The sequence below is a fragment of the Carassius gibelio genome, chromosome B10 (genome assembly GCF_023724105.1).
Source record: "Carassius gibelio isolate Cgi1373 ecotype wild population from Czech Republic chromosome B10, carGib1.2-hapl.c, whole genome shotgun sequence".
NCBI classification, from domain to species: Eukaryota; Metazoa; Chordata; class Actinopteri; order Cypriniformes; family Cyprinidae; genus Carassius; species Carassius gibelio.
The window spans coordinates 25,912,101-25,933,311 of record NC_068405.1 but is presented as its reverse complement, the minus strand read 5'-3'; the positions used below and the strand labels follow the sequence as shown (position 1 = coordinate 25,933,311).

The 21,211-nt window shown below is 36.9% G+C and overlaps 1 protein-coding gene and 1 pseudogene across 1 annotated transcript; both read left to right on the top strand.

Annotated features, from left to right (window-relative positions):
• The first annotated feature begins 5,717 nt into the window (after window positions 1-5,717).
• Window positions 5,718-6,766, top strand: LOC127966143 (C3a anaphylatoxin chemotactic receptor-like). The gene has a single exon (XM_052566963.1). It carries the CDS (start codon window positions 5,718-5,720, stop codon window positions 6,654-6,656), a length of 939 nt encoding a protein of 312 aa, XP_052422923.1. The 3' UTR covers window positions 6,657-6,766.
• A 12,001-nt stretch (window positions 6,767-18,767) lies between these two features.
• On the top strand, window positions 18,768-21,095 carry LOC127966141 (C3a anaphylatoxin chemotactic receptor-like; annotated as a pseudogene).
• The last annotated feature ends 116 nt before the right edge of the window (window positions 21,096-21,211 follow it).

Here is a 21,211-nt window from a genome sequence, read left to right as displayed (position 1 = left end):
AAATTGCGAATCTAAATAATCGGCAATCATGTGAAAAAAATTCTAATAAAATAAAAACATGTATCTATTATCTGTTTCATGTATCTATTATAACATTTATGTAGTTTTGTTTGCTTGGCTGTTTCCTTATAAAAGTCCAGAAATTTGTCAAGTTTTTGTCTGGTGTCATTTTAAATTATATGACGTCATTACATTGCCGTCTTGCCACCAGCCAATCGCTGCACTGCTGATCATGGTTTCGAGTATCGACACATATCCCCTTTTAAGCCAACACATGAACGCGCAATTATCTCAGATAACTCAATCCAGCGATACTAATCATACACAACAGGTGTGTTCGAAGAACCCAACTAGCCGGATCATGATTAGCACGATGATATCATCTTGGATGTGTCATTTGATCTCGGATGTAATAAGTGACGTACGAAGAACGGGCCCCAGGACAACTTCATCTACAGCAATATCGTTGACTTGATTGCAATTAAATGCACAGACACTATTTAACAGAACAGAGCAAGTAGGGCTCGCTGCAACCTGCGGTGGACATCCAACCCCGCCCACATCCAAGCGTGACGTCAGACACCCTGCCCACATCCAATCGTGACGTCAGAAACCGCACCCATATCCAAAGACGTCACACATCCAACCCTGCCCACCCGGATGTGCCATCATAAACCGCGCCTATATCCGTCTACGTCACATTCTCATTAAATTTCAAACAGGAAGAAGCGTCGAGAAGAATAGAAGATACGGTGAAGACGTTTGTGTTGTTTTTAATCGGTAAAAGAAGGAAATATTGTTTTGCGATCACCAGAAATAAGAAGTAGTTGTTGTTTTCTGTATTTGCCTGGCGGTAAATAATGAAAAATTCGGTTCTTAGCCCAAAAGTGTTTGTTACACTCACTGTATGTCTCTGCTTAACGTTAATAGTTAAAATGGTCAAATGTACACATTAAATTATCAATGAATATTTTGTTAGACATGAAGTTAAACGATAGCACGATAACTGTTTTGTTATGAGCCTTTGTAAAGTTACAAAGACACGATGCTGACTTCACACAGGCACGTTATAAGGCTACCAACACTGCTGGGTTTACTTTCATAATGTCTATAATGCTCCTAACTGTTTCCTGATAAAACATATGTGCATTGATTCATCCTTCATGTTTTTTTATATCCCTGACACCTAATACTGATCTCTCCTTCTCTCTCACACACACACACACACACACACACACACTCACACTTCACCTCTCTCACATACATGTACTCCACTGGCCCCAGGCAAAACACATGGAATATATTTAATGATATACACTGACAACTCTTGCACAATAACTTGTTTGAGCAACCACACAATTTTACTATGTCTTACTTGATAACTCTCTGTTCGTGGCAAATCTTTGTATCCTTCTATATTAATACACATAATATTTATCATGTTTTACAGTATCCACCTCTGCAGTCCAAACCTGATCCAGAACAGTTCTGCCGTGATGGGGGGTTTAAATGTCCCTGCTGCAGTTTCACCACTGAAGACAAGTTCTCTTTTACACTTCAAACACAGTTTATTTTGTACTTTCAACAGAAGATCGAAGAGGAAGTTCGAAGAGGAACATAAAGGACATTGGTGTAGCATGGTGCTGGGTTCAGAGCCACTGTGAGCTGTTCCATGGAGAGGTGACAGAGCCTGAATTTCTCCAGATAGACGAAGAAAAACAAAGACTACCTGAAAAGAGAGACTGAGAAAGCAAGGGATGCCTGTGTGTTTGTCTTTGACAATCAAAGGATATGGAAACATTCTTATTAAAATGTGTTTATGAACAGGGGCTGACAGTCAATGCCATGTTTCTGGGAGTAATTTAATTCATAATAATTTATTTACTCTACATTGTTGAATATTATTGTTTTGTGAAATGAATGTAACAATACCCAGTGAAACAAGGGATGTCTTGTTATTGATCTTTATGCATCTGTAGGACTTAGACACATTTTTATATATATTTGTGTTGATGGAAAAAGACCCAAAAGTCAATGCTATGTTACTTACATAATCTATCAAAGCAACCAATGACTTAAGCCTATGTATGTATAGCTTAGTCTATATAGAGAACCGTCAATCCTATCATGCAAATGTAGTTGCTCTTTTTTGCGAGGTGATAAACTTTTCTTTTTTCATGCACATACAAAAAATATTAGTGTGGGGATCATAATTGTTCTTGTATATAATTAAAAGGAAAATAAAAATACTTAAAACCAAATGAAGTATATAAATTTAAGTCAGGAACATTTTTTTATTTAAAATGAATGAAATATGAAAAATAAACACATTAAAAAAATTATAATGATAAAGAGGGGAGGATTCCAGTTATTTCATTTCACCCATATTTATCATTAAAATAGTGATATGATCACTAATGTTCCCATTTTATAAGTGAAACATATTTTTAGAGAATTAGATAAATAAAAATGCCTTAAACAAAATTGTCTACTTAACTTGGATATTGTCTAAGGTATGTTACAATCGATCATAAAATATGTGAATTTGTCATTACATAATCGAACAGCGAAAGGTATAAATATTTTATTAATTTGCCTAAGTATAATCAACCAATGCAGCCGTTTTACCGGATGTTTGGATGAATTTACTTCCATACATTAGAGATGTGGCCTAGGTTTAATTTGTACTATTTACATTTTTTTAATACATGTTATTTAACCTGTATTAGTAAAACGAAAGATAACTATTTAATTTGATCCCCGAAACAATATACTTCGGCCATATTGATAAAATTTTGTTTACGTCTTAAAATTGTACTTTGACAAAATGTTAATTAAAAAAAAGGGAAAAAAAAACATACTTCCGCCATTTTTGCACATGCGCACAACACATGGGTGTTCACCTGGCATCACCCGATGACATATTTTTTACGTATGGCATAGGCGTGGCGTCTGACGTCACACTTGGATGTGGGCGGGGTTGGATGTCCACCGCAAGCTGCAGCAAGACACTCCTCGAACAGAGATGACATCACTGAATTCAATGATGAACTGCCTTTAACTATCATTTTGCATTATTGACACACTGTTTTCCTAATGAATGTTGTTCAGTTGCTTTGACGCAATTCATTTTTGTTTAAAGCGCTATATAAATAAAGGTGACTTGACTTGACGTGACTATGCTTGAGAAAGGTGTCATCTGTCCATGCAACAGCACCTACTCAGCCCCCATCTGGCCCGTCCTCAAACCTAATGGCAAATGGCGACCCACCATTGACTACAGGAAACTGAATCAACAGGTGCCGCTGTCACGATGGCCCATGACCCAGCTAGAACCCTGAATCAGAGGAGCCACAATCTTCTCTACACTTGATGTGGCCTCTGGATTCTGGACCATTCCGGTGCACCCGGAAGACCAACACCATCTGAAATTCACATTTGGCAACCGACAGTTCACCTTCAACAGGTGTCAGTTTGGCTACGCCAACTCGCCAGCTGAATTCAACATATTTCTGAACAGAAAAGAAGAAAGAAATAGACTATGTTTTGAATCAATTATCCACGGCCGGCGCCAAGATAGCCCTCCACAAAGGACAGTGGTGCCGAACTAAGGTTAACTACATGGGCCTGCTCATCTGAACCCAAGGCATTGAACCACAGTCAAACCGTATTCATGCCAATCAAAACATCAAGGCTCCCACTAATGTCTCTGAGCTGCGGAATTTTCTAGGGGTATACAATTACTCTCGACAGTTATTCGAAAACTACACAGACATTGCCAGACCTCTGATAGGTCTGCTAAAAAAAGACTGACCTTTCGTCTGGTCGAAGGCTCAAGAACACGCCATGACAGAACTAAAAAGACATTTTTGCACAGCTCAATGTCTTGCTTACCCTGATCCACAAAAGGAATTCTACCTGGAAGCTGGGTTTTCTGACCAATGTCTCAGTGCTGGCCTATACCAATGGCATGACCAAGACAAGAAAGTAGTATATGTCAGCAAGACACTGCTTCGACCAGAGTGTAAGTTCTCAGACTGTAAAAAAGCTCTGCTTTGCACTGTATGAGCCATTAAGGGATTCTCCAATTACATTGGGGCACAGAAAGTTATCATAGAGACTTGCCACAAGCCAGTTATGTTCCTCAACAGCCAATGAATCCGAGATGGCGTGGTCACCAATTCACACATAGCCACATGGTTAATGGCTCTCCAAGGATGCAATGTTGAGGCATGGTATGCACAGAATCACAATTCTGCACTGGGCAATGGCCTGGCCACATGCCAAAATTGCTCTGATAACACACCTGTGGTAGCAATGGGTGTACAAGAACCCCAACAGCAACAACCGACCTGTCACAGGTACTTTGAAGAGGATGCGTGTCAAGGCATGCTCACAGCCTATGTCGATGGATGCTCCTACAACCACAACGGCATTCTTAAGGCAGGCACAGGAGTGCTGTGGGTCAATGATCAGCCGTGCCCACCACAACACTTCAAATTAAGTCATCACAATATGCAGACATAGCAGCCATTCTCATAATGCTGCAGATCGCATCGGCCCATGACATCAGCAAAATCCTCATCTGTACAGACCGTGGCCACCAGATCCAGTCTGTATCCAGACCAGAGGGTCACTGCAGTCATCCGGATCCAGTACGTATCCAGACCAGATGGTGGATCAGCACCTAGAAAGGACCTCTACTGCCCTGAAAGACAGCGGAGACCAGGACAGCTAGAGCCCCAGATACAGATCCCCTATAAATGCCTTGTCTCAGAGGACCACCAGGACAACACCACAGGAAACAGATGATTCTTCTGCACAATCTGACTTTGCTGCAGCCTGGAATTGAACTACTGGTTTCGTCTGGTCAGAGGAGAACTGGCCCCCCAACTGAGCCTGGTTTCTCCCAAGGTTTTTTTCTCCATTCTGTCCCCGATGGAGTTTCGGTTCTTTGCCGCTGTCGCCTCTGGCTTGCTTAGTTGGGGTCACTTCATCTACAGCGATATCAATGACTTGATTGCAAATAAATGCACAGGCACTATTTAAACTGAACAGAGATGACATAACTGAATTCAATGATGAACTGCCTTTAACTATCATTTTGCATTATTGACACACTGTTTTCCAAATGAATGTTGTTCAGTGCTTTGACGCAATGTATTTTGTTTAAAGCACTATATAAATAAAGGTGATTGATTGATTTTAACCTCTTATTTCAGTCTTCTGACTCAATTTGGCTGTACGGTTATAGCCATACCAATTCATTTTTAAAAATTCAAAATGTAAAATTCTCCAGTCAAAAGTGACTGAAGACTGCACATTAACTAGCTTTACAGAGTTAGTCTTGATGTTTCACAGTTCAACCAAGAAATGTTGGTAAAGCCTGATGACGTGATACATTTGAAGAAGTGGTATAAAGTCACGAACTTTAGGGAAGAAATCATTTGCCAGAATAACTGTGAACAGAATCATAACACTGTGAGTAATGATTACTTATTTAGAGCTATTTAAATTATTTTTAAACATTTTATGTACTTTAATGCAAAAATAGCATTTGGTTGCATATTTATTATCATAATTCAGCTTTGCTGATCGTATATTAATTTCTAAAAGTTTCTAATCTGACACAACACTTTAAATATGATTCATGATTTTACATTGACAATATGTGATATTAGCAGGATAAACTGGACACTTCCACTCAAATCACAGCAATGGAGGATTATCATGAAAGTTTGAGAATTTGGATAAGAGTGATTTCTCTGGTCTTCTTCTACCTGACCTTTATCCTTGGCGTTCCTGGAAATGCATTTGTCGTCTATGTTGCTGGATTGAAGATGAAGAGGACTGTTAATACAGTAGGGTTTCTCAGTCTAGCGATTGCTGACCTCTTGTGCTGCCTTTCCACTCTTTTCATGGTGACCAAGAGTACTATTGGCTACTGGCCTTACGGACCCATAATGTGCAAGATTCTCCCCTTCATTATGCTCATCAGCAGGTTTGCCAGCGTTTTCACACTGAGCTTGATTAGTCTGGATCGGTTTACTCGGGTGATCACACCAGTTTGGGCTCAGAATCATCGCAGCTTGTTCATCGCACGACTGTCCTGTGCAACGGCTTGGATTCTGGCTTCACTTCTTAGTCTGCCTTTTATGATGTTAAGAGAGACTTACACAGAAAATAATAAAACACAGTGCCGGCTTTATAATAAAGAACATTCTGAATTGTATGGAAGGCTAAGCATCATCAGATTTGTGTTTGGGTTTTTGTTTCCTCTCATATGCATCACAACATGCTACGGATTCATTGCACACAAGTTAGGCAGGAGTCATTTTCACTCTGGACGAGCGTTTTGCATTATTTTGGCTGTAATCATGGGCTTTTTTCTGTGCTGGTTGCCGTATCACATATTGCGTTTTATAAACATATACGGAGAGAAATCAAGTCGCCCGGTGGCTTTGGTAGTGAATCAGTTGGCCATCTCTTTGGCGTATTTCAACAGCTGTCTGAACCCCATTCTGTATGTTTTCATGGGGCAGGATTTTAAGAGCAATGTTAAACTTTCTCTAAGACGTGTTTTTGAAAGAGTTTTCTCTGAGGAAGGAACACAAGCATCACAATCCACACAGCCTCAACACACACACTCAGTGTAGTGAAGATATCAGTTCATTTATACTATATATAAGTTTTCTTATAGATTTGTATTACTATTTTAATAATGTTGTAATTTCATAATTGTAAATTCATCAACTCGAAGTCAGCAAGTCATCTAACTCTTATTCATCATTCCGGTGTTTTTTTCTTTTCCTCTCCCTGTTATTGACTGTATAACTATCGTCAAAGCTTAAAATCACAGTGATGGAATACTGATGCTTGATTAACTTTTTTGGTTGCTATCAGCTTAGAAAAAGCTTGAAATATTCCATTAATAATGACATGTGGTTTCTATGCTGAATTCATGAAGAAAAAAAAAATTATACAATTTATATACATAATTTGCATTCACTTTAGTGAAGACATCATCTATTTTTTTCAGTTTTCAGATTGATGTGTGTTATTATTCTAAAACTATTATTTATTTTCAAAAGTAATCAAGTCAAACCCAGCAAGTCATCTAACTTTTATCCATGATTTCTGTTGTTTTCTGTATTGTTTATATATTCTAAATGATTTGTGATGAACTTTTGTGAAAGTTTAAAACCAGCATAATATAATACTATGCTATAGTGTCTTCTTTTGTTTGCTGTGAGCATAGATACATTTTGTAATATTTCACTAATAATGGATGCGGTTTCTATGCCAAATTCGTGAAGAAAAATAAAATTATATAAATAATTTAAAGCTTGCATTTGTGAATAAAACTAAGGCTGATGATACAACTCTGGGCAATGTTGCCGTCTATAAGGCAACTAGGTGAGACACAGGGCTCACAACTGATCTATATCCAGATAGAAAGGTTACCCATTCTCAAGGTAAAAAAAAAAAAAAAAAAAGTAGCACAGCAAAATTTCGTAGAAAGTTGCCCCGTGTATCATCAGCTTAAAACATATTTTTATTTTTTCATATTGCAGTGCTTCGGTCATTTTATAATTTTGCTGTTATGTTTTTTTTTCTCACTTTTGTGTTGTATAATCTTACAAATTGCAAGCAAAGTGTGTTATCTATAAACAGTTTTTTGCATAAAGTGCAAAACCAATAAAATGTTCAATTGAATGTTCATTTAACATTCGATTAATTTTGAGTGAAGATTGCTCATTATTAGTGCAAATAGTTACGAACAAAAGTTCTGGGTCAAGTAGCCAAAGCATAATGGTTTAATTTCTAAATTTCTTTAAATAAGAAAGATTGGAATAAATTCTAATCGTAAAAAAATTTACACACAACTTCCTCTTTTTCCTTGCAACATTCTGTACACGCTTAAAAATAAAGCTTTTTTATTGGCATCAATGGTTTCATTAAGAATCGTAAACATCAATGCAACCTTTCAAATGAAGAAAAGGTTCTTTATAGTAAAAAAAAACAAAAAACTTGAGATTTTAAAAATGTTCTTCAAAATGGTTCTATTAGGAACTGTCCAATGAAAGGATCTTTCGGGAATCAAAAATGGTTCTGCTGTGGCTTCACTGCAAAAACATTATTTTGGAACCTTTATTTTTAAGAGTGCTCTCAAGCAATATACAATATATATTGTTTCCCAGCTCTAAACTGCTAAATACTAAAAGTTCATGTGCACTGAGCTGAGAACTGCCCGCTGAATGTTCTAGTTTTGTCTGTCAAGAATGTGGTAATCATCAGCTGTTAAAGAGGTGGTGGAGGGAAACGGAGGAGAGAATTGAATCTCCTTTTTGAAGAGATTACATGTCTGAAGCACTGTTTATCTTGTTGTAGAAGTTTTAAGATTTGCCAGTATGGTCTTCAGCAGAGAAAGATGAAAGCAAAGACTGATACATACTGCAAGCCATCCAATTCAGAGGGGGCTAATAACTGGCCACAAACTGTAGTGTAAGCTTCATTGCTTATGCAAGCAGTTTTATGACAATTCACAGATACCAACATTCACATGAAGTAATAAATATCTAAAACACTGAGACAAACCTCATTCAAATTAAACAAAGAAAGAAAACACTTTTGACATGTCACAGTGCATAACTATCGGCGTGAAAATATACAACCACTTATTGAAATCCAGACCCAAATGTAGCACAGCAGTCACAGCACTCAGAAGGAAATATGGATCACCAGAAACCACATGAGTGCCAGAAGACCCTGCAGCTGCCATTAAGTTAGGAAGGAGGACTTCTTTCTGCTTTTCCCTTCAGGGGTCGCCACAGCAAATAATCACTCTCCACCTATCCCTATCTTCTGCATCCTCAACACTTGCACCCACTAGCTTCATCCATCTATTTACCTCCTCTTTGGTCTTCCTCTTTGCCTCCTGCCTGGCTGCTCCATGTCCAACATTCTCCTACCAATATACTCACTCTCCCTCCTCTGAACAGGTCCAAACCATCTTAATCTGGCCACCATAACTTTGTCCCCCAAATGTCAAACATGAACTGTCCCTCTGATGTACTCGTTCCTAATCCTGTCACTCCCAAAGAGAACCTCAACATTTTTAGCTCTGCTACCTCTAGCTCTGATTCCGGTCTCTTCCTCAGTGCCACGGTCTCAAAACCATACAGCATAGCTGGTCTCACCACGGTCCTGTACACCTTCTCTTTGATTCTCGCTGATATTTTCCTATCACACAGAACTCCTGACACCTTTCTCCACCCATTCTAACCTGCCTGCACTCGCTTCTTTACCTCTTTGGCACGCTCTCAATTACTCTGGACTGTTGACCCTTTAACCTTACGGTTCCACTTCCCTCACTTTCATTCACACACACACACGTATTCAGTCTCACTACGACGGACTTTCATGTATCTTCTCTCCAGTGCAAACCTCCACCTCTCCAGGTTTCCCTCCACCTGCTCCCACTACGGATCACAATGTCATCTTCAAACATCATTGTCCAAGGAGACTCCTGTCTGACCTCCTCTGACAACTGGTCCGTCACTATAGCAAACAGGAAGGGGCTCAGATCCGATCCCTGATGCAGTCCCACCTCCACTTTGAACTCCTCTGTCTGACCTACAGCACACCTCACCACTGTCCGGCTCCTCTCATACATGTCCTGCACCAGTCTGACATACTTCTCTGCTACTCCTGACTTCCTCATACATTACCACAGCTCTTCTCTTGGCACCCTGTCATACGCTTTCTCCAAGTCTACAAACACAAAGTCCAACTCCCTCTGACCATCCCTATACTTCTCCATCAAAATTCTCAGAGCAAATATTGCATCTGTTGTGCTCTTTCTGGGCGTGAAGCCATACTGCTGCTCACAAATTTCCACTACCTTCCTTAACCTAGCTTCCACTACTCTTTCCCATAGCTTCTTTGTATGGCTCATCAACTTTATCCCCCTATAGTTGCTGCAACTAAGTCAGGAAGGAGGACAACTACAAAAAAAAAACAATCTTAATACACGTAATACAAAGCGAGCACTGGGAAATTCACCACGATAAAATATAGTAACAATAGTCATGCTAGTCCTGCAACAAAAGAGCTTATTGTAAGTACCTTGAATTGAGCATTTATATCAACAAATACTTTAATCCAATCAAATATCTTATCAAATAACTGGATCTATAAAAGAGGAATTAAAACCAACTGGATGGTTCTCCTTTAAGAGACCTAGAACCACCACCATTCTTCAAAATGTTTATAAGACAACTCAATTCTTAGTGTCTATAATTATACACTCACATCATTCATTAATTCTGAAGACTGTGTTACCAGGCCAATCACCAGTTATACAAGCGGGATTCTGAAACAAAATAAAACCACTTCTCTTTACACCACATAATTCACTACCTTCCTCAAAATAAAAACCCATAATTTAAAATACTTCCTACCAACCTTTAATTAAATTGAAATTACCTAACACACAAACTACATATGCAACAAAACATATTAGCTCAACTGAAAACTGCTCTCGATTTAAATTCAACAATATCACCATTAAATAAGTTGAGCACAATTTACCTGATCTTAGGACATTTCCTCGTTTAAATGTATATGTAAGGTCCAGGCACTCGGCCCAAGGAAGGTATCCGGTCCTGGATGAAGGATTCCTGCGTGTTCGGTCTTTCAGTGCGTAGAGTTAATAAATTTAAGTTAAACTCAAATCTGACTCCATTTTATTATTTAATCTGACTCCAATTTATTATTTAATCTGACTCCATTTTATTGTCTAATCTGACTCCATTTTAGTATGACCCCGAATTTAGGTTGAAAGGCAAATTGGTTGTTTGTCGGTCTGTAATTATTATTGTTATTCTTCTGACATTTGATTATTCTTATTTAACTCTTTTCTTTATTTTACTTGTTCATTAGGAATCTATGTCACTCAGGGTGCCCCACGATGGCCGTTCTTCTACATGTACCCCACGTTCACAGACTCGCCAGTCTAAACAGTAGCCAGAGGTTATGACTAGTAGTCCCCCTCAGTTACCCATGTACAACTTAGTTAAAGCTCAAAACAATAATCAGCGGTTATGCTAGCACTACCTGTCTAGCTCCCTACAGTTATACAATGACGTACAACTTAATTAAAGCTGAGACAATAACCAGCGGTTATGACCAGTACTTTTACGAGCCCCCCATAGTTAATGCAACTGAGTACAACTTAACTAAAGTCAAGCGGTTAGTCAGAAATCTAAAGTCTCACCTGATGTGCCCTATGCTCCATCTAGCTTGAGTTTTAGTATGCACTTAACCCTGGACACAGATTTGAGGAAACATAGCCTTCACTTAATCTACTTGAGAAAATAATTAAGTCAGAGTAAATCAAATGTAACAATTTATAATCAGTCAGGTAAGGATTATGCCAATTACATAGCCAATTCATATATATCAAATCAATACAAGACATTAAATTCTCAAAGATGAATCTTAGAGTAAAAGATGCATACTTGACTTTTAGAAAAATAAACAGTATGAAGTGTGTGGACAGACTTCATGCTATGGGCTCAATCTGGCTACAGAAGGCCCTGATTCTTTTGCTGCAGTCCTTTAAATACATCAGACCAAGACAAACATCCCCCGAGATGGAGACAGGTCCCAAGCCTGGGTGATTTTACAACTCAATGGGAACAGGGGGTAATTTACATGGAGGACCCTGGGAAGGGGCACTCCTATTACAGTAGGCAAAATATATCTTAACTCTTAGGATCTGTATTATCTTTAAATCTACTTTTGTAAGATAGAGACCATTGTAGCAGTTGCACTGAGACATTTCCAATGATACTAGACATAAGTGTTGGTTCACTTGCATTGATATTTTCATGTAATCCTTTTGAGCAGACTGAGTAGAAGGAAGAATGGGTGAAGGGATTTAAAATGGAACAAATGGCCAGAAGGGAAGGAGGTCTCCTGCTCCTCCACTCTGTGGGGTGTCTCGAAGGTGCCCGTTTATGTTTGTATTGTCCGTTTCTCAGGAGATCAAACTATCTTAGGTTCTTTCATCCTTACATATACTTTTATTCCCATACATTTCCCCTTAGTATATTCATTACTTACTACAAAATAGTCAGAAGAACACAGACTGCAGGAAAGCAGGTTTTGTGAATCAGTGGTCGGCTCCTAAAAAACACCTTTAATCACGTGTAAACAAGTGCGAGCCGCACATAACTGCGGATGATTTCATTCCCCACTCAAGTCGAGTCAGGGGTGTGCTATATACAGCATCGTCTGCGGTAATATGGTAAGTGTTGTTGTAATGATGTGCAATCTGACTTTATCAAGTATATCACCAAAGCACACAAACAGCACAAACATTTATTAGTTTATTAAAACTCAAAAATACAAGTATTTTTTATTGTAGACAGCAAAAATGCTTCTGTATACTTTTTAGATTTATATAATTTAATTTAAGCATAGTTAATGGAATCTATATCACACAAAGAGTACCGTTTCCCTTCAGATGCATAAACATATTTTATAATATTTTTATACAAGTTCAATAAAGCAATAAATGACTTAAATTTTAGATAAAAAAAAAAATATTGCTTGTTTTGATAAGTTTGATAAAAAAAATTAGTTCCAAACAAAGATCACAAGCACTGTTTTTCATCTCTGAGCAATGGACTGTGTTTACTTATTGAATGATTCAGCTTTTTAAACTAATGGGTTGAATAAATGATTCACTTATTGACATAGTCAAATGCTTTGTTTCTGTATGAATCAGTCATTTTGAATGAATCAGTTGAATCTCAGTGACTCACTCATTAACAGTTACTTGCTGTCACCTACTGGCATTTTAAATTTCACATTTCTAAATTTTTTTCTTTTAAATTATTTCAAATATAAGTATTCAACATTTTATGTTAAAAACAAAACATTAAGCTTATGTATCTGTATCTGCAGTTAAAATGCATCCATGTCCCCTCTAAAATACATAAACTGTGTAAATACATCTAAATGCTATTTCAGATGCAGATTCCAGAAATGTTTTCTTACGTTGGAATGAAAGATACTAAGTACCGGAAGAAGTTATTCTTAGAAAAGTCCAAGTCAAAGTCCTTCTTTTCTTGTCTTTCATTTAATAAAAAAATAAATAAAACCTGGCCATACAATCTGTACTAGACTAACTGAGACTTGTCATTGCACTTGTATACTGTTTTTGTTCTCTTTTTGACCTGATTGCTTCTATTGTTCTCATTTGTAAGTCGCTTTGGATAAAAGCTTCTGCTAAATGATTAAATGTAAATGTAATGTTCTTATTCTTACCTAAAATTTCAAATTGGAAGAAATAGTTAAAACTGAACACAATCTTGCTATTCCAGCTTTGTATGAACATTTATATATACATATATTTATTTTGCTCTTTTCCATTTTGCATTTACTTGCAGTGAAGTGAAGTGACATTCAGCCAAGTATGGTGACCCATACTCAGAATTTGTGCTCTGCATTTAACCCATCCGAAATGCACACACACAGAGCAGTGAACACACACACACACACTGTGAGCACACACCCGGAGCAGTGGGCAGCCATTTATGCTGCGGCGCCCGGGGAGCAGTTGGGGGTTTGATGCCTTGCTCAAGGGCACCTAAGTCGTGGTATTGAAGTATTTCAATTTCAATACTTAAGTATGTTTAAGATTTTTAAACTATTTTTTTTTACTTAAGTACAATAAAAATCACATACTTTAAGACTTTTACTAAATTAATATTCCAAACTGTTACTTCAACTTCTACCAAATTCATTTTCTGGTAAGATATCTGTACTTTTACTTGAGTATTACTTGAGTATTACTTTCATACTTCGTACTTTATACACCACTGGGGGTTAGAAGGGGCAGCCCATACTGGCCTGGAGGAGAGAGGACATATATCGTCTAGACAAGAAGTGGAGCATAAAGTGTCAGTTGCTGCATTCACATCTAGAGAGCTTAGTTTTTACCTAAAATTAACCGAAAGAGGGGTTGGTGGCACACATACATACTATTTTCCACATACTGATCAGATGTGCTAGAACACTAGTAACATTTAAATCTAGATGTAAAAACTCATCTGTTTAGCTGTGCATTTATTGAACGAGCACAGTGCAATGTCCGAACTGATTGCACTGTATTTTCACAGTTTTTTTATGTAAAATAATTTTCTGTTTCTAACTGTTTTAAAATTCATTTTAATTACGTAAATTCTTTATTCATTTTAAAAGTTTAAAAATAGCTTGTTTTATTTTTGTTATTATTTTTCTTCATAATTATTTTACTTTGTTTTATGTAAAGCACTTTGAATTACCATTGTGTATGAAATGTGCTATATAAATAAACCTGCCTTGCCTTGCCTTGCCTAACTGTATAATTATTTCACCTCTATGTCCGTCTTTCTGAAAAGCAAGGTGTGCTCTCATTGTCCAGCTATCCAGTGCTTCGTGATTGGCTGAATGTCTTAAGCATGTGAAAGAAATGTTAAGCCCTTGTCATACTTTGTAGTGTTGGGAAGTTCAGATCATTTTACAAATTCTGACCTTTGAGTCTCTTTCATCAAAGTGAACAAATCTTTTTAAAGAGTAATTTTGTTAATTTCATTCATTTTAGTCAAATTTAATTAAAGTGTTACGTGTTACTTCCCTAACACATCTACTACTTACGCAAACGTTAATCACTCTACAAACAATACAAAACTATAATGCTATAAGAAACAGAAAAGCTATGAGTCTACAAGTCATCAGGTTTGAGTTGTCCGTTCATCACATGACCCATAAACTTAACCTATGCTGTCTGAGCCCGAAAGAGAATTTTCACCTTTTGAGTAGTTTGTTCTTTTGTCACGTGATGTAACAGCATTGGATAGAGAAATGAATTTCCTTACAAACAGGTGCATAGTTATTATTATAACCATCATCGTCATTATTTAAATTATAATTTACTGTTACAGTTAAGTGATGCGTTTCTGGTCTCAGATTGTAGCTTTCTTTCTTACAGTTTATAAATGTGTGAATTTCTGTCATGATGGTTCTTTTCCATGTTGCTTTACAACTGAATGTGGTAACACAGGTATTAAAGAGTTGGTTATTATTATTAAGTCTCTTTCCGGCTCAGACAGCATAGGTTTAGTTTATGAGGCAGTCACGCAATGAATGAACGACTCGAAAAACCAGAAGACTTAAAATAAGTGAATTAATTTCAGGACAGAACACATAGGAAGTTGCGCATATGTGACTGAATGAATTACTCCAAGAGACGACTCGTTCGTCCTAAGTCACATTAAAGATTAATTCAAAACGAACCAATCATTCAAGAATGACCCATCACTAATACTGTTATGTGTTTGTGACGAGTGGGGCAGGGCCGAGGGATGTGGGAACAAGCGAGGCCGGTGGAGTGATTGGGAAATGAGCGACACCTGCGACCCACCACCGGTCTCGAGTCCCACAGAGATGGAAGGATATAAAACTGGAGCGACAACAGTGAAGGATGAGGGAGGACCAGGCCTGGGCTTTTAGTTAATGTTTTGCTTTTTATTTGTGCGCATCAGTCGTCCGTGAGGGGCTGATGTGCTGTTTTGTGATTATTTTGAATTAGTTTCAGTTTCAGTTTGATTGTCCCGATGATTAGGAAGTTTTTATTATTACAGTGTCCCGGTCAGAACAACACCTCCCACATTTTAATGGACTTTAAAAGGAACATTTGTTCGCTTCGAACTGGAAACATGGCAGAATATGCTGAGATTTCCACTTTGCAGGGCACTTATGTTCGAATAGAACAAACCTCTGAAGTCATAAGAGAAACATACAAAATGAGCAAAGCAGAGGGGCGTGAGGACTGGAACTGAGAACTGCTGCACACTGCTCAAAACTTGTGTTTGAATCATCAGTGGCAAATCCTTTACATATGTAAACATACTTAGAGACTGTGAGTCAAAAGTGCAGGCATTGTAGTCTTCTCCTTACAGTCCTCCATAAAATGCATGCACACATCTGAATATTTGTATTGAGCTGTTCTGGAACAGTGTTGTAAATACAACTTAACCACTGATTTCTAGTTCAGACAGGACCATTTTGCCAAGTTAATTGAGTTTATTAGGGTGAGTTTATTAGGGTGTTCTCTCCAGCGGGAGAAAATAGCAGGCCCTTTTTCTTTTTTGAAGGGTGTTTGTATCTTACACAGCGATAGAACAGCAGGTCCCTGTAGTTATAGCAGCAAGCCACTGAACCCCGAGTGATCCTGGATCACGAATGATTCACATGAACATAGATGCATTTAGATAGATTCCCTTCAAAAACAAAATCGTAATCCACTGCGTCTTCAGTGGCTCAGATTTCAGGAGTAAATGACTACTGCTATGTTCATTATTACATCTAACAACAAAACACCTCCATTAAACGCTTAGGAGAAATTCTTCCCTGCTCCAGCATCAAAACAATGGCAGACTGCGCACAGCTCTCTCAGGGCGGGTCTAAGGTAAAATGCTAGTGTCAATCAACAATCGTGGCAGGGGCCTGGGTCTGTGTGACATTACACAGACAAGAAACTGAGAAAGGTTTGAATAGAGACGGGGTTATTATTTATGAGGACAAAAAAAAAAAACGTTATATTTTTATCATTATTTGGTGGCTGTGTACACACACTGCCAAGACACATTTCAGTTCAAACAACATGTAAAAGTGAATTTTGGATCTATTGACCCCTTTAATCCCTCAAACAAATTGCTTGTTTAATTTGTCTAATTTAATTTGCTGTAAATTTATATTATACATATACACAGCTTTACCTGCTTACATGCTCATTTAACCTATAAATATATACATTAGAAAATTTGGGCACACTTAATTTGAAGCTATTAACAAATGATTAACTATGACTTTTGTAAGTAACTCCTAAATTGTTGCTTATTAATAGTTAGTGAAGTTATAAAGTTTAGTTATTGGGTAGGATTAGTGATGTAGAATATGGTCATGCAGAATATTTGCTTTATAAGTACTAAACAGCCTATATGCATGCTAATAAGCAACTAGTTGATAGTGAGAATTTGTCCCTATACTTAAGTATTACTGACTGAATGATCATTTATATAATGTAAACTATTATTGTCCTGGTCTTTATACTATAAATGCATATTATATACTATATTATATACTATATACATACATTAGAGTATGCCATATTATATTATAAATTAACATTATGATTTTCTTTAAGGCATATTTCAAACAAGTTGTTGATATCCGCTATATGTGTAATTACTGTGGTTTTTCTTGTGACATTCTCTTCAAAAGAGGAAGGAGAATGCAATACCTATCATCAAAGGTTTTCTCAGAAATCTTTTAGTTAATGTCCAAAAGGAAATAATTACTCATGCAATCACTCAGAGTTCTTTGTAATCCTTTCATCTAATCAGTAGAACTTTCTTCCATTTCTTGTGTTTATTCCTTGAAGTAGTAAGCACTGGCAAGTTATCACTAGTTAGTACAGATCAGCTGGTGAGGTGAGTACAAGTTTGTAAGGCATAAATATTTGATCTGTAAAAATTGAGTTTGATTTAAAACATATGAACATATGATCACTGACATACAAGTGACTGCATAGTTAATGATTTAAATCAAATGTCTTAAGAAATCTTTATTTACAAAATAATTTTCATTGTTTAATAATATTGAGTAATTGCCTTCTTGTCAAATTGCTTATATTCCACACATGTAAGCAATGTTTATTCAACAGAAATTTCCTGCTGAGTATTGTAATTGTTAACTTTAACATGCTTTTTATATTGAATTGTCTTTTTTTTTTAAGAATTCTCTCATTTTAGGTTACTTGAGATTTATAAAAAAAAAAAATTACAGTGCTGTGTCACCAAGAAATTCTATTAAAATAATTGTAAAAACCTCATACAGAACAGGTAAATTCTTTATAATAATGTAATGTAATGTAATACAATATAATTGAAGCTAACATGAAAAAAAAAATTAAGCAGAATTCTGTTCTTGTGATAAACTATTTATATTATACTCTTATAATATATATATATATATATATATATATATATATATATATATATATGTGTGTGTGTGTGTGTGTGTGTGTGTGTGTGTGTTTAAAACAAAAGTATAGTAGAGTTTGCACATTGCTACACCTGTAAATGTCTTAGAGTTTTGTTAATGTTCTGTGCCCATCATTCGCTATTTACAGCATTTAATCAAGCCAATCTTCTTTAAAACATGATGACGTTTTATTTTACGTCATATCTTTGCGTTGGCTCTTGTGTTGAGCTATTTCATCTGCAACCATTACTGAATTTGATTTCTACAGCGACTGATTTGGTGCACATCATCTTGCCTTTTGACAAAATCTGTAAACCACATTCATCAGTCCTTATTATATAGCAACACATCTCTATAGTGGTTTGCAATTATTTAGCATTTACTAGAAGTCAGTCAAATGGCTTTTCCTATTCATTTTTGTGCCTGTCACATTTTTTCTTCTTTCGCGACTGCGCAGCTCGGAGGGAACATTGTTTGTAAGTCACTTTCTATAAAATAATCTGAATGAATTGAATGAATAACTGTTTGATGCTGATAATATATGATATTTACAGGACAAGCAGAGCACTTTGGACAGCAGCAACTCAAGCAGAATGAACCAGACATATACTGACTATGACAATGTTTCTTATTATTTCTACAAAAATGTCTGTCAGGATTGCTTTAATATGAAGCTGAGGAATTCTATGAGAGTGATTTCTCTGGTCTTCTTCTACCTGACCTTGATCCTCGGTGTTCCTGGAAATGCATTTGTCTTGTATGTTGCTGGATTGAAGATGAAGAGGACTGTTAATACAGTATGGTTTCTCAATCTAGCGATTGCTGACCTCTTGTGCTGCCTTACCACTATTTACTACATTACCTAGAGTGCATTTGATCACTGGCCATACGGATCCATAATGTGCAAGATTTTCCCCTTCATTATGTACATCACCATGTTTTCCAGCATTTTCACACTGAGCTTGATTAGTCTGGATCGGTTTACTCAGGTGATCACACCGGTTTGGGCTCAGAATCATCGCAGCTTGTTCATTGCACGACTGTCCTGTGCAACAGTTTGGATTCTGGCTTCAATTCTCAGTCTGCCTTTTATGATGTTAAGAAAGACTTACACAGAAAATAACAAAACAAACTGCCAATTTAAAGCTGACGAAGACAATTATGAATTGTATGGAATGTTAAGCATTATCAGATTAAATGTTTGGCTTTTTAGTATGGAAGCATATGGGTAGCATTATTCAATTTGGGATGTAATATGCAAAATGACAATGCAATATGTAAAATGGCAATGCATTTATGTATTTACATTTAAATTTTCCAATACATTTGTGCAAGGTTTGGTGGAAAATGAAAATTAAATTACATAATTTTTATTTGCCATTTACTACACCAGTTTTAATATGTAAAATGAATATTAATTTTAACGCTTTATAAGTTGCAAAATTAAAATTAAAATGTATTACAGAAATGATTAGATATGTCTAACATGTTAAAGCAAAAACTGTGGCAAAATGATCATTTAAATGCCATTTTTTCTTAATTGCATTAACACTCACAGTCAAGACACGATTGCATTTTCATTCGGGATGAATTTCATTCATTCAAAGGGACAGAACTATTTGCTATTTGTTTTTATCAGTGGGACAATATTCGTACAATACTACAACCTATAAATAATTTGCAGGTCTCAGCAGCACGAATTATGTGCCCAGCTACATCTGATTCAAATATTATGCTAATTAACAGTGAGCGGTGGTTTCAGACAATACAGTGCTTCACTCGCACTGACTCTTATTCTGCCTGAAAGAATGACAAGACCGAGCTGAAGGCTGTCAGATGAAAACCGATCCGATTCGACCAATCAGATGAAAGCAGCGTTTCAGCTCCGCCCACAAGTGCGAATGAAATATTGAAGCCATAAACCGAAATTATCAAAACATACACGGACCAACTGTCTTGTCCATGTTGTCTCACTTGATTGAATCCTCTTCTTGAGATTTGAGTCTCTGACCTTCTGCAAGCCCCGCCTTGTTCACACAATGATTGACGTGGCGCGAGGGCGGGGACACGTGATCGGCTCGGAATGCATTTTCAATGTGCACATTGAATTTTGCTACATTCATTGCGGGACACCGAATGAAAATGCAATCGTAAGTGTCTTGACTGTGAGTGTTAATGCAATTAAGAAAAATAGCATTTAAATGATCATTTTGCCACAGTTTTTGCTTTAACATGTTAGACATATCTAATCATTTCTGTAATACATTTTCATTTTAATTTTGCAACTTATAAAGCGTTAAAATTAATATTCATTTTACATATTAAAACTGGTGTAGTAAATGGCAAATGAAAATTATGTAATTTAATTTTCATTTTCATTTTGCACCAAACGTTGCACAAATGTATTGGAAAATGGAAATGTATATACAGAAATGCATTGCCATTTTACATATTGCATTGCCATTTTGAATATTACATCCCAAATTGAATAATGCTACCCATATGCTTCCATATTTTAGTTCCTCTCATATGCATCACAACATGTTACGGATTCATCACACGCAAGTTAGGCAGGAGTCATTTTCACTCTTGACGAGCGTTTCGCATCATGTTGGCTGTAATCGTGGCCTTTTTTCTGTGCTGGTTGCCAATTCACATAGTGGGTTTGATAAAAATATACGGAAAGAAATCCAGTACCTCGGTGGCTTTGGCACTGGATCCGTTGACCTTCTCTTTGGCGTATTTCAACAGCTGTCTGAACCCCATTCTGTATGTTTTCATGGGGCAGGATTTTAAGAGCAATGTTAAACTTTCTCTAAGACGTGTTTTTGAAAGAGTTTTCTCTGAGGAGGGAACACAAGCATCACGGTCCACACAGCCACAACACACACACACTCAGTGAGAGTTTTGTGATTTTTTTTTCCCTCTCTGTATTGCTGATGTATTTTCATTGATTGGTTGTTTGTGAACTATCGTCAAAGGTTTTTACATTGACTGATTTGGCACACATCTTGCCTTTCCACGAAACCTGTAAACCACATTCTTCAGTCCTAATGCTTTTGCAACAACAACTCTATAGTGGTTTGCCCAAGCATTGCAATTATTCCGCCTT